Source organism: Osmia bicornis, chromosome 9 (assembly GCF_907164935.1).
Source record: "Osmia bicornis bicornis chromosome 9, iOsmBic2.1, whole genome shotgun sequence".
Classification (NCBI taxonomy): Eukaryota; Metazoa; Arthropoda; class Insecta; order Hymenoptera; family Megachilidae; genus Osmia; species Osmia bicornis.
The window spans coordinates 3884633-3900826 of record NC_060224.1 but is presented as its reverse complement, the minus strand read 5'-3'; the positions used below and the strand labels follow the sequence as shown (position 1 = coordinate 3900826).

The window sequence follows — 16194 nt, the reverse complement described above, 5'->3', positions numbered from 1 at the left end:
CGATGTGATTCATTGAGTCGTGTCTATGCAACATTTACAGGAAAATCGATTGTTAGAAACGGTCCAGCGACTCGAGGATCACGAATGATCTAAGGATTTTGACCCGCAGTCTCTCGACTGGATATTAGATAAGAGTTTGATCAGCTTCGACGAGATTCTACTTTCAGATCCTGCTTTGAAATTTCTCAAACCCTTTCAGGACCATCGTACAATGAAAATCTTGTATAACAGTGATTCTTAAACGTGTTACGCAAGGAGGAACAGAATCCTTTAAAGAAAGAGCCCATCGAACGTTCAGCGATCGGGCACTTTCACGGTTCCCCAATTGTTTCCACGATGGTGCATACGCATCGTACGGTACCCGCCCGTTACGTAATAGCCAGAAACAAGGATAATATTGAAATAAGACATTTCGCCGGGTTGGTGTTCTAGTAGGCGTACGTGGAAGAAAACGGAACCGGGGTCGTTGCGGAAAAATGGAGAGGGAAATCGTGACGCAGGACCGCGTGTCTCATGAAAGGGAGTAATGGTTGCACCCACGAGATTGGCAACGGATAAATCCTACCAGAAGGAGAGAGAAAAAGAGAGAGCTTTACGTTAACGTGTACACGTAATCGAGCCTGATCGCCTCGAGAGGAAGGACGAAAACGGAACGGTTAACGGAGAAAGGGAAGAGGATCGTTGCAACGATCCAATTTTATCGATGTACTGCCCAGGGCGATACAACTTTTGGTTCCGATTAAAATAAAAAATAAATTCTTACGAATCGACCCCGTTGCGAAAATTTGATCGGTGGATCGAGTTTCAAAGCCTTTCGAATGAACCCTGCAGCGATCCATGCAATGAACTTGATTAGAGGGAGAGAAACTGGGCCTGAGAGGCAGGCATTGTAATTACGGTGAGATAATTTAAGCGCCGACACGTTGGAATGCGAATTACGTGCAGCCGGAAGTCAAAGTGCCGGATAAAGGACGGGAAAAGATCGATGCAACGAGACTGGGAAAATTTTAGGATACCCTTGTTTGTTTCTTGCATCACCTTTGAAATTGAAATTTTTTAATAAATCTAACAATGTGAATATTCAAAAGTAGATCGACCAAATTTTAATTAACCCAATTCTTAATTAGATCCTGTTTAAATCCAAGTACCAAATCTAGGAACCATGAACTATCCAACCACCCCCCAAAAAATGATAAGTAGAGTGATTACACTTGAATTGTTTAATAAATAAAATGTGTCGTAGCGGAGGGTATGGAAGTCGAATATCCGCGTAACGATGGAAGCGGTACAAGAAGGTTTGTACAGTGGGGATCCCGCGGACGAAGAAGAAAACGAAACTGTTGCCCAAGGAGAGGGACGTTTTCGAGAGGCGTGGGGAGGAGAGTCGTGTGTCCCAAAGGGGAGTGGTAGCCGATCGTGGTCGTTCTACGCGAACAAAGAGGTGTAACGTGGGGGGTACGCGAGTTGGGCCCGGGTGGCGAAGGCGAAAGTATGCCGCGTATATAAGGCGACGAACCGACGGCAATCAGCATCCAGTTCACTTCTGGACGCACCTGGAATATCTCGGAAGCAAAAATGAGAATTCTGGTACGTGCTCGTGGTAAACACGCAACGACGAATCGACGTTGAAAACGGGACATCCAAAAAAACAAAAAGAAAAAAAAATGAGAGGACCAAGTGTCGCGGATAGAAAGCTTTTCGTCGCCGAGTGAACGATCTCTGCCAAGGGAGTGTATCGCGGTTTCATTCTCCACTAGTTTCCGATACGGGACCGTTGCTTTCCTTTTCTAGGGAGTCGATGATTACGTGTTTAATTTTCCGGAAATTGAAACGGTTCCCATTCCATAATCATTCGATCGCGTAGTGATTTCTATTGTTTGAAAATTTACGAAAATCCTCGGTAAATTGGGTCCTCCGAAATTGAAGATTTACCGCGTTCTAGATAGAGTCTCTTTCGACTAGAAATTCCGGTTTCTCGAATCGTTTTCGGTTTTCGAACGTGACTGGTCTAACTGACGTCCTGAATTGTGCTTTCTAGGTCTACACAACAGCGATCGCCCTGCTGGTCTCGGCCGTATGGGCCGACGAAGCCCAGAAGAACGAGAAAGTAGTGGAATCGCTGGAGGATAAGACAACGAAGAAACAAGAAAAGCGCGGCCTGTTGGGTCTCGGTTATGGCTACAGCTACGACGGTGGATACGACATCGGCGCAGGAGGTGGACACGGTGGTTTGGAACTGAACGGTGGATACGGACACCTGGGATACTCCGGTGGCTACGGTGGACACATATTGGACGCTGGACACCACGAACACGTGAAGACCGTGACCGTCGTGAAGAACGTAGCTGTTCCGTACCCCGTTGAGAAGCACGTGCCTTACCCCGTCGAGAAGCCGGTACCGTATCCAGTGAAGGTTCCAGTACCACAACCGTACCCCGTCGACAAGCCCTACCCAGTCAAGGTCCTCGTGAAAGTTCCCGTCCACGTACCACAACCTTACCCAGTGGAGAAGAAGGTACCCTACCCGGTCCACGTGCCCGTCGATCGTCCATATCCCGTCAAAGTTCTGGTACCTCAGCCTTACCCAGTCGAGAAGCACGTACCGTATCCGGTAAAGGTTCCGGTACCACAACCGTACCCCGTTGAGAAGCCGTACCCAGTGCCAGTCAAAGTTCCGGTCCATGTACCAGCACCCTATCCAGTGGAGAGATTGGTCCATGTGAAGGTACCCGTCGACCGTCCGATCCATGTGCCGGTGCCTAAACCCTACCCCGTGCACATCGAGAGGCATATACCGTACCCAGTCGAGAAGCCAGTGCCTGTAGCCGTCAGAGTACCAGTCGACAGACCGTACCCTGTACCGGTCGAGAAACCGTACCCCGTCGCCGTGAAGGTACCAGTTCCGCAACCGTACCCAGTTGAGAAGCCGGTGCCCTACCCCGTGGAGAGACCGGTGCCGGTCGAAGTTAAGGTTCCGGTAGACAGACCGTACCCCGTCCACGTGGAGAGACCAGTACCCTACCCGGTCGAGAAACCCGTACCGGTCGCCGTCAAAGTTCCGGTAGCTGTTCCAGTTCATCATCACGATAGCGGCTACAGCCACGGCTACAGCAACGGCTACAGCAACGATTGGTCAGGCAACCATGGTTATTCGTATCATTAATCAGGAAAATTGGAATAGCGCTGCTTTGCTAGCCGATCGGAGCGTGCATCGGTGACCAAGCAGTCCAACACTTTTAGGTAACACAGGGAAGAGAGAGAGATAGAAACGTAAACGAGTCGGAGGAGGATGTTGATGGTACGCGACGATCCACAACGGCCTTCTTCTTGTACCTGGATCGGGCGACGGGGAGGACTTCCGGCGGCGAACAGAGTCACTGTCAAAGGCTGCTCTCTTCGTACGGATGGATCGTATCGAGTCCCCGCAACACAGCGACGCGTGTCACGGCTTCGAAAAAGGACCGGGCAGATCCATACTCGGAGGCTGCCTTTAGTGACCTTCGCTCGAAAACAGCTCGCTTATCTCATCTATTTTTTTTTTTTACCGATATAGCAGAATACATGTATTTTTGTACGAACTATAAATATTAATAATTGTAAAGAATACACACAACAGTGTTCTTTCTGATTCTTCGTTCATCAATTTTCTTTCTCCCTTCGATCGAACGTCGCTAGTTCATTGATTTCCACTTTCATTTTCCGAATCGGTAGCCATCGTTATGGATTCGCAATCCTTTTCGCAAGTTCGTGAAAATTGTACAGAGAACCTGTCACGATCGAATACTCGCTTTCCTTTATTTACCATATATTTTTCCCCTTCAATTCAATCGACAGAAATAAATGCATATTTCGCTTTCCACTTAAAACTTTCTTCGAGCCGACCATGCGTGGCCATTCGTTGGCCAAGATTTCATCGTCGACGGAAAATCGGATGGTGCCAGTCGCGACCTAGTTCGTTCGCTGCCAAACCCCTAGCAAATCGATGCTCTTCATCGTCCCCTTATCGTCCATGTATCCTCGTAATTTGCACCGACGCTCTGCTCGATACCACCCTGCCTCTTCGACCCGTTTCTATTTTTCGCGAGAACCAGCCATCGAGGAGGTCTGTGTATATTGGAGAGCTTCGACGAGAAACGAAGACCTTAATATTTCTTTCAACTATACCAATTTATTTGATTTATTCCTCGACGAGTGCCAATAGAAACTGCCTTTTTGTAAGATCTCTGAATAATTATTACCTTCATCTATCTATCAAAGGAAAAACGATCGTCGAAGATGTAAAAACCTAGTCCCCCTTTTGAAACGACCAAACCGGAAGCTTTAGCAATGACGCTTCGGAAACGTTCAATTACCATCGTTACGTGGATGAGTTTGTTAGGCAACCCTGTGGATTCTATATGATTTCAATTCCTGTACCGTGATAACTTGCCAACAAAGAGTGGTGCACGATCCTCATTGATTAATTAGCGAGCAAGGAATCGCGCACGTGGCCCTGCATTCGTTAGAATCTTCAATTAAGATCGCACCGAGTGGTGTAGGTTCTTTAGGAAAAGGCGACGGAGCGTGTCGAAGATCGTGCCTCCAAGTTTAATTCGTCCACGGTTAAGTTCTAAGCTACGACCCACTTCGACCGTGCCCAACCGGCTACTTGACTCGCGAACCGTGGATTTACGTGCTCGTCCATCGGACCAGCTAGCGATTGTTACGAAATCGAGTCGCACGCGACCGAGGCTGAAAGTGAGAGACCTCCCTTCGCCTTCCGACGAGAAAAAGATCGTCGTGAGAGAAACTCGCGCCTTTGTTCTCAGTGTTCAACGATCCCTTTCCCTTTTACGCGTTTTTAGATAAACGAGCACCCTTTGTTCCTTCCCTTCCTTGGTTTCTAATTGTTCCGAAATGCGGATTTCAAATTTGGAAGCAGGTGCTTTTATAAACAGATTAACATTACAGGGCTACAATTGTAAGGTATTTTTTAAATTTGACAAAAAGACGAATGTATAGTATTTAAATTTCAAAAGATTTTTTTCTCTGTGTTTGAATTATTGCAGCGCCTTCGCGCTCTGGTGGAGGCGTCCCTTAACTCTTGCTTTCGACGACAGTCAATAAAGAAGCAACGCGATACTTGCGATAAATGGTAAAACAGAGAAAAGGCGTGTTTTACCATTTACCATAAGCCTTTCGTACCAGAAGTAGTGGTATTCCTCTGTTAGATGGCGCTAAAGATACATTCAATTGCATTGACTGCAATGCAGTTGCATTTAGAATGTAACTATCGATAATGAACAGCGTTCGATAAATTGCAAAACGATATCTCGATTCTATTTAAATGTTTGAAAATCACTGTCTTCGATACAATACTCGTAATTGCTTCATTTGAAACAGAGTATCTCAATTATGATGTACAATTATGATTCTACTGAAGAGTTGATTACTATGCACGCGTCGAAAGCGAAGATGGGAAACTATGCTAAACGCGCGTGCCATGTAATTATACAGCATTCCTCAAATCGAGATCGCCGTCTCGCTATCAGGTTACTCATCTAAAACGCATTGCGTGTCAATAAACCATTAAGAGGCAACAATTACTCTAAATTGCGAGTTTTCTATGTTTACACATAGTTGGGAAGACTTTTTATTGAATCTCCGTACGTTCAACCTTGCATTCTCTTCACCTGCTGCAATAAAGCAATTAAACTTTCAATCAGATCTTGAAACTTTAAATTCACACGTTAAAAAATTCAACTCTCCTAAATGTAAATTAAAAACTATTCAAATAATCGACAAATTCAGAAAGCGAAAATGAATTTCAGAGTACAAAAGACAAGGTATATAAAATAAAATTCAAAGTAAATCTACTTTTCACGATTCCAAAGACATAAAACCATAAATTTTCATTATCCTCGAGATGGTACTCTCTCTCCTTGACTCTGACTACGCGCATGGAAAAAATTACCATGTATAATGCAATGATCCTTCGAGTCTCTCTGGTACGAAGAAAAAAAAAGTGAACCAAAAGCAAACGGGATCAAACGTATTCACGGTCTCGTAATCATCGCGTGTTCACCGTGAAATCTCGGCAAAACGGTTTCTATCAAACACGATAATTACAATTTTCACTGCCAACCGATGCTTGACTCTTTCGACTATTACGTGTACCTTTGCAAATTGTCCACTCTGTTTTTATTTGTTACAACAGCGCAGTTTCCATCGACACGGCCGTGAAAGTTCATCTAAAGATACTCGAGTTTCTGGTCGTTTCCCGGAAGACTGAATGTTGCTTAATGATCCTTCTGTTTAACATTGAAACTATTTAATTTCTCTCGATGGATACGTTCGATTTGCTGTTCCATTTCCATTACGGTATAAAATACCGGACTATAAAAATTGGCATTTACCTGGTAATAATGTAATAAGGTAAAAAAGTAAGAAGTAAGAATCCGCCGAATTTCAGACTCGCCCGGTTTGATTTCGCTTTCGAGTAGAAATCGCGAAGCAGACCGGTCAAAGAATCCTCTCACCCCATCATGAACGAATTTTTCGCTTTCGGTTTGTGCCTGACTAAAAGACAGATCAAAACACGATCCACATTCTTGATGGAATGCTTTGCAAGGTTACCAACAGGAAAAACTAGTGTTAGACTTGGTGTCGCTCTTTTCACCCGTACACAAACTACCTCCATCGGAGATCAAGTTCTCCGAACGGATTTATCTGCCTCACAACAATATCACGAAGAGTTTCACTCTCTTCGAGAATGCATGAGATGCGAAAGTAAAACGGGTTCCCTCTTTGGTGAATCCATCGGCGTGTGCAGCCTACGGATCAGCATCAAGAAACTATAAAAGCTAGCTAATCCACGCGACTGATTTACTTACATCTAGTCCAGATTGTGCACCGTAAGATCTACACCTTGAAGAAACCTCAAGATGGGGTACAGGGTACGTTTCAGAACCGAGGAGATTCGAGTGAGATTGATTCGGTGTGACAGTGAAGCTTCAAGTTCATCGTAGACGAAAGTGTTAACAAATGTTTTACCCGTAACGAATTATTTTTTGAAAACTTTTGTGAATAGATTTTCACTTATTTTATAGAATAATATGGCGATCTTCTTGATACTCTTCGTGGCTACAGCCCTAAGTTCACCTATTAAGGAAGATGAGGACCCTTCTACTGGAGAGAAATACAAAATCACGACGATGAGGCCAACGTATATGAGACCTCAAAGAAGTTTCTATCCTTCTGAAGAACAATTGAGTGACACTTCAGAGGACAAGGACAAGAGCGCGGGCTCATCAGAGTCTGTCGAAAAACGCTGTGAGTATATGTTGAAAATGGACCTTAAGCTAAATTTTCACCGGTTAAGCTAAGGACACTAATTTTAGACGACCCTTACCACGATCACCCGTGGAACGAGCACCTAGAGACAAGCCACTATGACAATCTTCCTGTAAGAGGCGACCTGGAAGAGGCAGGGACGTTCGCTCACGACTACGACGGAGGTGGAGTACCGCTCGGTGTTCCTCACGACGGTCAAGTTCTAGATCACCACGTTCACGAGGACGTGCAGAAAATGGTCACAGTTATAAAGAAAGTAGCTGTGCCCTATCCAGTTGAGAAAACTGTCCGGTACCCAATTGTGAAGAATATACCATACCCAGTCAAGGTACCAGTAGCTCAACCCTATGCAGTCGAGAAGAAAGTACCGTATCCTGTGAAGGTTTTCGTGAAGATGCCTTTCAAGGTACCCAGACCGGTACCTGTTGTCAAAGAAGTACCGTATCCAGTCCAGGTACCTGTCGATCGGCCGGTACCAGTGAAGGTTTACATACCAGACCCGTTCCCAGTTGAAAAGAAGGTTCCTTACGAAGTTAAGGTACCAGTACCTGAACCGTTCCCTATCGAACGCAAGATACCGGTACCGGTGAAAGTACCTGTACACGTATCTCAACCCTATCCTGTCGAGAAAGTGGTGCATTATCCCATCAGAATCGAGGTGGAGCAACCGATACCTGTACCGGTACCTAAACCTTATCCAGTACCGGTATCCAGGCCGGTACCTTATCCGGTTGAACAGCCAGTACCGGTGGCTGTGAAGGTCGAGGTTCCTAGGCCGGTACCAGTGCCTGTCGACAAGCCAGTACCGGTCAAGGTGAGGATCCCTGTACCTGCACCCTATCCTGTCGAAAAGGAGGTACCGTACACCGTTGAGAGACCGGTACTCGTACCCGTAAAAGTACCGGTCGATCGGCCCGTACCCGTTCACCTGACAAAGCCTGTGCCTTATCCTGTCGAAAAACCCGTTCCTTATCCTATCAAAGTGGCGGTCCCTGTACCGGCACATCGTGAAAATCTCCAACATCCGATGGAACATTACAATTGGAAACGATGAATCGTGATCGAAGATGAATGGTAGGTTAATTGTTTCGTTAGGATGCTTGTGTAGGCGTAGAGTTGTTATTTAAATTCCAAATTGATATGTAAATTTTTGGATAAGAATTTAATTTAAGAACGAAGATAGAAGAGTGTTGAAAAGTTGAGGCATATCTCTACGAGCATCTAGAAACTATTGCGAAGTACAATTCACTATTTTTGTATTTTAATGTTTAATTAATGCTATTTATATAATGGCAAGCGAGAGAAATCTTGGAATGTGTTTCAGAAAATTTTGAAAGTTTTCAGAGAAGTTCTATCTTAATTTGTTAGTTTATAAATAAATAGATAACGCCATCTTTCTGATTGTCAGACGTTGGTTTACGGTGAAATGCATTTCTCGGGAGAACTGCATAAAACTGCAACGTGTATCGACAATTTAGTTTCAGTTTGAGTGCGCACGCGTTCCGCGAGAGGTTGTGTATTGTAAGAAAATAAATGAATTTTATCAAACAACAATTCCCTCAATTAATTTCCACCACAGAGTCAATAGCAGAATAATTGTTTCTCGCCAAATTCAATTAGTTGTTGTCGCTTGAAAGCGAGATTCAATTTGTTCGAGTCTATTGACGTAAATTAAGGAAACTAGAATTGTGAAATCTACAAGATGCTAGATTTATTCTAGACACGATTACTTTCACCCTTCGCGTAATTGCTTCGCTACAGATATGTTTATGGTAATTGAATTATGCTAATTAATATCACTTGCAATTTTGAGTCGTCTAAAAAAGATTTCATTGAAATAATACTATGAAAGCTTCTAAATGAAAGCTTTGTCAAATTATAATATTTGATTAGAATAATGAGCTAATCAAATGAATATTCTCGTAACAAATGTGAAACTTATATAATAGAAAATTTTAATTGCCAACTTAGTATTATAGTATTATAATTTCGAATTACCAATGTAAAAATGCTATTTAGATTCTGAGCTATAAACCGGTACGTATAGCACGCGTTGAAATTTCTAGTCGGCGATCAAAGCCGAAGAAGAAAGCGGCGCGTTTAAAATGGCAAAGCAGCCAGAAGAGAACTTTTATACCGGTTTCGGTTTCACTGAACTTGCACGAGAAACTCGATGGTTCGCGTGATCGATGAAGAGAACCGGAAAGAATCAAAGAACGTGAGCAGATTGTACGAACAGTGTCGTTCTATATAATAAATCATTGCCGGTGGAATTACGCAGGATGCGAAAAGGACAATGGTAATAAAAAGAACGTGGCAAGTGATGATCGTTTAACATTCTGTTCTACGAACGAGTTCCACGTTAAATACAAAAAGGAACGTATCTTCGTTTGTTCCAGAACAAAATAGCAGGGTTTGTCCGGTTTTATGCTTGTCCTATAGAAAGTGGCTGTTCACTTTCATCTGTCAAACGTGAATGCATCTTGTTCGTGAGATTAATGAACTAGAACCTTTATAGCCCTGAATCGAGCATAATTTTTTATCACCACAGGGTGATGTATAATCAATTATAAAATAACTTGGATTATTAAACTGAAACTATCCTGATGAGACACCAACGATCAAGGCCTAATATTATAAAACAAATCAGAGTTCAGAGAAGTTACTAGAAACTTCGTGGTTGCTAAAAACGCAAGAGTATTTCCGTGACAATAATTCCCATACCTTTTCTGAATTTCTTTGCGGCAAACAAAAGCGACTTTACGATCGGAATAATAAACTCCTTGTACGGTTCTCCACCGTTTCCGTGATCCTCGACTCTGCTCAGTTAATTTCTATGAAGAACAATGACCGTTTAACCGCGGATAATTGTTACGAACAAGGTAGTGCAAGTCTATAAAAGTTCAGCTGGTTGGACCGGCGAAAGTCGTCCACCGTGTATAAATAATACCAGAGCACCATTGACTTGGATTCAGTGCATCTTAATCTATCGTCGCGACTGGAAACGTCTCATCATGGGACGTCTGGTTGGTACCTTGATACTTCTTATATGTACTTTGAAAAGTTTCTGAAATACGCGACTAATTAGACCCTTTGTCATTTGCACTTTTGCAATTTTATTCCAAATTATAGCCCTGCCCAAAATTCCAGTTACTAATTTATGTAATCAATTTTCTTTAGGAACAAAGCATAGTGGCGTTAGCCTGCCTTTCGATGGTCCTAACGTGTTCAGCCACTCGTCGAGAGGACCTCGAGAGGGCTGCCGAGCTCGCGGTGGAAAAGGCAGCCGAGAGGGCTGCAGAAAGAGCAGTTGAGAAGGCACTGGAAAGCGGAAACACCACCACGGAAACGAAAACCATTCGGGAATCACACTCTACAGTGAGGAAGGCTCCCTATCGCGAGGACTTTTCGTACAACGACAAGTTCGACAAATTCAGTCGCTCATCTTCGATAGAGGACGAAAGTGATCAAGAAGACGACACGGAGGATTGGAGCAAATATCCTTATAGAAGCCTCAGATCAAGACGGTTCAGAGGATGGTTAAGTAGAATCGACGACGAATGGAGAAGATTTCCAAGAAGCGAATCCTACCAGGAGATTTCACCATGGCAGAAGGCAAGAGTGATAACCATAGTGAAGAAGGTACCGGTACCAGTGACCGTCGAGAAGAAGGTACCGTACCCAGTGTACCAACACGTACCGTACGAGGTGAAGGTACCTGTACCTCAGCCGTACACTGTCGAGAAGAAAGTACCGTACCCCGTTAAAGTGTTCGTGAACGTACCGGTCGAAGTACCGGAACCGTACACCGTTGAGAAGAAGGTACCGTACGAAGTGAAGGTGGAGCGACCTGTACCTTACACAGTCGAAGTACCTGTACCTCAACCGTACACCGTGGAGAAAAAGATACCGGTAGAGGTGAAGGTACCTGTACCACAACCGTACGCTGTCGATAAAGCAGTGCCTTACGAGGTGAAAGTGCCGGTTAAAGTTCCTCAGCCCTACGAGGTGGAGAGCAAGGTACCAGTACCTGTCAAAGTAATAGTAAACCGACCGTACTCGGTTCCTGTACCTAAACCATATCCCGTAGAGGTGGCGAAACCGTATCCAGTGCCTGTCGATAAACCGTATAATGTACCGATTAAGGTACCCGTCGACGCACCGTATCCAGTACCGGTAGAAAGGCCGGTACCGGTGCCGATAAAGGTACCTGAACCTAAACCGTACACTGTTGAGAAGCCTGTCGAGGTGGAGGTGAAGAAACCTTACCATGTACCGATCAAAGTAGCAGTAGACAGACCTTACGAGGTATACGTGACTAAGCCGGTGCCTGTACCGGTAGAGAAACCATTTCCTTATTGGGTACAGGTACCGGTACCTGTGAACCTTGACTGGAAAGGAGGTCACGGGTTCAAGGACAGGGAAGACTCGAGCTGGAATCAGAAATCTGAAAGGGGTTACAGACGAAAGGAGCCAGATAGATCGCGTAGACCGTCGAGGTACCTACAATAGTGTTTGTAATGAAAATTGTTTCGTAATTTGTTATTTATTTCGACTGAATCCCTGGAAATAGATATTCAGGGTTTTTAATATAGGAAGAACGTTTGAAGTATGTAAGAATCTATTTATAAGTTTGAATCGATGGAAATAATTATTTTCTTTTCGACAAAAATAAAACGTAAAATTTGTATACTTTGTTTTTTATCCTTTCCAAAATGTTGCGTGATTTGTGTACTCCTTGCGTGGCTCGGTTTATTTTTTCACTTTGAAACAAATTCCTCGCGAGGAAGCGTTCGCTCATTAACATCTTCATCGCGAATTCTCGACGCGTTCTACCGTGTACGGAATGGAATAGGAAATAATAACGATAAACTCGCGGAAATTTCGCTCGTACACCTTTCGCCGATCGCGAGAAAAGCTGAGAACCTCGCGGAAAGATTATTCGATAGCCAGAAATTATAAATTCCCGCTTAATACCAGATATCCTTCTTCCGGTCTTGCAAAGCGGTTTGCCTCGATCAATATCAACGTTTATCGATATCTGATTATATCAGACTGATAGTTCTACGGTTGCATACAATTACGTTTTAACATGTTATCCCATGATTGTTCCTGTTTCATTTTATACGGTTCTATCGTTACAAAACAATCAAGCAGCGTTTCACTGTACCTCCACCTCGACGCTTCCTCGCCATTTCACTTTCATAAGACTGTAATTGATATCTGAACTCGCAATTAAACGTTCCACGTACTCCACAAGCGTAATAATTTTAAAAAAATTCTACCAATCGAATTCCAATTGTTTCTTTTCTCTTTGAAATCGTTCGTTTCTAAAGAAACACAGAATTCTACAAAAAGAACGAACAACAGACATCGTGAAAAATTTCTCCGATCCTTAATGCAATTAAGGTGCATCGACGCGTTGCAACGACTAGGATCTACGCGATCGATCTCGAAGTTTGTAGTTTCATCCGGATCGTATATCCCTCGATTGATCCCCTCTATTCGATCATCTCCTTCTTTCACCGCTTTTCATTTTCCTCACCCTCCCGTCCCGAGTCCTCTTCCTTCCTCTAGCTTTCTTCGTCCGACCAAAGGATCTCGTCGCGGATCAGAGGACTCGGTTGAGATTGTAAACGTCGCAGTCACGCGCACGTCCTTCCGGGGGGACCGGATACGGAGGGGGCACTAGTCCTGGCGAGAAACTTTGAGATATGGAAGGAGTTGCACTTTTGCGAGACAAGGACGGAACACTTAGGTTCCTGACTGTTGCAGAGAGGTCCGGGGAGTTTGAATACGAATTTACGAGATCAGTGGCGTAGAGCACTATCTTTTTAATTTTGATGAAATATCTTGGTCCAATAACAAGTCGATTGGTGTGGGGGATCACTGAGGCTGACGTCTCAAATTTTTAAAACAAAATATACTGACACTATTCGAAGGTTGCCTTTGATCAGAAGTTAAAGAAAGTTTATGATCGCACTTGTTTATAGCAGGTGTTTTCACAGGAAGATAGATTTCAAACGGAGTAATAATTTCTCACGAGATTAGCTTCCTTAGTAGCAAGAAATCAATCGTGAGATATCCTGTCCCTGGATGCGAAGGGGTTAATGGTTTTACTGGTCTCTTTGCTTAGTGAATGTAGATTTTATCCTTTCTACTGTTACGACATTTCCAATCTTGCGTTACCAGAAACTCATCGATTACCTAAGTATTGAGACATTTGATACCATGAAATTTTGTTCGTTTCCTGTAAATACACCTCCAAATTATTCCTACTCTCACTCAACGAATTCTGTGAATTTTTTATCAGTTGATATTTACACTAAATACAGTTTCTTCACGTCGTTACGCGTTAATCGGTCGGTCGTTTAACGGGAGACGGCAGGAGGCGGTAGTCGGTGAACAGTCGAACACCTTTCCTTTCACCCTGGAAGAGGATCCAGGCGTGTGCTACGCCAGTGAACGCTGTTATGGAAGCAGCATGTCGGCCTGGGCAGGATTTAGAAAAATGCTATAACGTCGCGAGCCAGACGCGAGCCGTGTGTTTCACTTTTCCGTGAACAGAGGGGCTCGCTGGCGATCCATGGTCGGGGGAAAGCGGGCTATAAAGACGGTGGTATCTTGGGGGGAAGTATCCAGTGAGGTCTGGACATCGACCAGATATCGAAGTGTCCGTAAGACATGAACATTTTGGTGAGTACCGTGCGTATCTACCCTTCGCGGACTTGGAAAAATACTTGCGGAAATTTTCGTTGTATCCACGTTAAAACTATAGATCTTTAAAATAAACAATCGGGAAAGTGGTAATTCTTGTTAAGAAGATCAACCAAAATTATTTCATCCGAGACTTTGTTTTCTAAGAATTTTTCAAATCAATTTCAGGTATCCACGATATTGCTGGGCCTGCTGGCCACAGCTCTCTGCGAAAAAGAGACGACCAAAGACGTCCAGACCGAAGACTCGACCGCGGAGAAGAAACAAGAAAAAAGAGGATTGAGTCACTACGAAGGAGGTGGAGGAGGTGGAGGAGGTGGAGGAGGTGGTGATTACGGCGGAGGGCATGAGATTGCTCTGTCCGGAGGAGAGGGTGGTTACGGTGGCGGTTCCGAGGGTGGTTATGGTGGCGGTTCCGAGGGTGGTTACGGAGGCGGCTACGAAGAAGGTTACGGTGGTGGTTACGGCGGTGGTTACGGCGGTGGTTACGGCTACCAGGAGGGTGGAAAAGTCAAAGAAATCACGATCGTGAAGAGCGTGAAGATACCCTATCCGGTCGAAAAGAAGGTTCATTACCCAGTGGAGAAGGAAATACCGTACCCAGTCAAAGTCCCCGTACCTGAACCATACCCGGTTGAGAAGAAGATACCTGTACCCGTGAAGGTTCTGGTCAAAGTACCTGTACATATTCCTCAACCTTATCCAGTGGAGAAGAAAATACCGTATCCAGTTCACGTGCCGGTAGAGAGACCGGTACCTCACAAAGTCTACGTGCCACAACCGTACCCAGTGGAGAAGAAGATTCCATACCCAGTCAAAGTACCTGTACCACAACCGTACCCGATCGAGAAGCCGGTACCGTACCCCTTGAAGATCGTGGAGCACGTACCGCAACCGTTCCCCGTCGAGAAACCGATACCGTACCCGGTCAACGTACCCGTCGAAAGACCGTACCCGGTCCACGTACCCAAACCGTACCCAGTGCCCGTCGAGAAGCATGTACCAGTACCAGTTGAAAAGGTGGTGCCCTATCCAGTCAAGGTACACGTGGAGAGACCAGTAGGAGTGCCGGTAGAGAAGCCAGTACCTGTCGAAGTTAAGGTACCCGTACCAGCACCTTACCCGGTAGAGAAGCACGTACCATACCCAGTGGAAAAGGCGGTACCATACCCTGTCAAAGTACCCGTCGAACGACCGGTAGCTGTTCCAGTCACGAAACACGTGCCTGTACCTGTGGCCAAACCTGTGCCCTATCCAGTTAAGGTACCGGTTCCTGTGTCGGTGCACAGTGGTCATGGCGGAGGAGGCTACGGCGGAGGAGGCTACGGTGGAGGAGGCTACGGTGGAGGAGGCTACGGCGGAGGAGGCTACGGCGGTGAGGGCGAATACGGGGGCTACGAATCCAGCTACGGGGGTCATTAATGGGAGTAGGTCGCCATCAGTTTGATCGCAAACCGTCGCGTTGTGTAGGTTCTACTTCTTCAAGATTGAACCTGAACTTCTGACGCGAATCTAAAGGGATATATTTATTGTAAATCATCGTCTTTCGAGAATGTCGCTGCACTTAGGATCTACGTTAGGCTATTTAGAAGAAGGGGGATTCTCGAAATGTTATGTGCTTTAGTCGAGCGATTCACGTAGATTGTAGCATGTTTTGATACCCTTTGATACTCGAGTACCTAAGAATACACACATTGTATGCGTACACGTTGTATTGTACAAAGAATTCTCTTGGCGTTCGCGGGCTGAGCAAGGGAACTTTGCTTGGCCCGACGAATACCACCGTGTCTTTCGCTTCTTTCTAATAAAACCAAAGAGCAAAATCAATGGTGTTTCAATTCGTAACCTGTTCCTCTCATACAAGAATCATATTCCACCCTCGAATAGCGGGGAATCATATTCTGTTTCAATAAAACATTGACTCTAGTTTGTATCAAGAGCATGATAGTAGGATTACGTTCTTCTTGGTTTCGTAACGTTTGTTTCCCAGCCGAGGGGAGAGCGATAAACGCGGAACACTGGCGATATCATCTTCGATTTTACTTTCGCGATTCACGGTAACGCAACGTTACGCCCGTAACGAACGTCAGTTTCCCGGAAAAGTTCGAAAGTAAACGGGCAGTGTGCGATCGTTTCCCTTCTCTT

The 16194-nt window shown here is 44.7% G+C and overlaps 4 protein-coding genes across 6 annotated transcripts in view; 3 read left to right on the top strand and 1 right to left on the bottom strand.

Moving 5' to 3' along the window:
* The window catches only part of LOC114879032 (angiotensin-converting enzyme), a 39755-nt gene that overhangs the window by 13517 nt on the left and 10044 nt on the right, over positions 1-16194 (bottom strand). The window lies entirely within an intron of this gene.
* On the top strand, positions 1502-3569 carry LOC114879035 (proline-rich protein 4-like). The gene is made up of 2 exons (XM_029193511.2): positions 1502-1587; positions 2039-3569. Exons 1-2 carry the CDS (start codon positions 1576-1578, stop codon positions 3161-3163), a joined length of 1137 nt encoding a protein of 378 aa, XP_029049344.1. The 5' UTR covers positions 1502-1575; the 3' UTR covers positions 3164-3569.
* LOC114879021 (titin-like) lies at positions 8400-11844 on the top strand. Its single transcript, XM_029193489.2, has 4 exons — positions 8400-8406; positions 9732-9791; positions 10195-10358; positions 10513-11844. The coding sequence occupies exons 1-4, from the start codon at positions 8400-8402 to the stop codon at positions 11842-11844; spliced, it is 1563 nt and encodes a 520-aa protein (XP_029049322.2).
* LOC114879036 (proline-rich protein 4-like) lies at positions 14017-15471 on the top strand. Its single transcript, XM_046287003.1, has 2 exons — positions 14017-14028; positions 14218-15471. Exons 1-2 carry the CDS (start codon positions 14017-14019, stop codon positions 15469-15471), a joined length of 1266 nt encoding a protein of 421 aa, XP_046142959.1.

What these genes read in the sequence shown, in the direction of transcription:
- LOC114879021 (XM_029193489.2), top strand. An exon ending in TAGAAAGTGGCTGTTCACTT is followed by an intron (nt 9,792 to 10,194) that starts TCATCTGTCAAA and finishes CCGTTTAACCGC; the next exon opens with GGATAATTGTTACGAACAAG. An exon ending in GTCTCATCATGGGACGTCTG is followed by an intron (nt 10,359 to 10,512) that starts GTTGGTACCTTG and finishes AATTTTCTTTAG; the next exon opens with GAACAAAGCATAGTGGCGTT.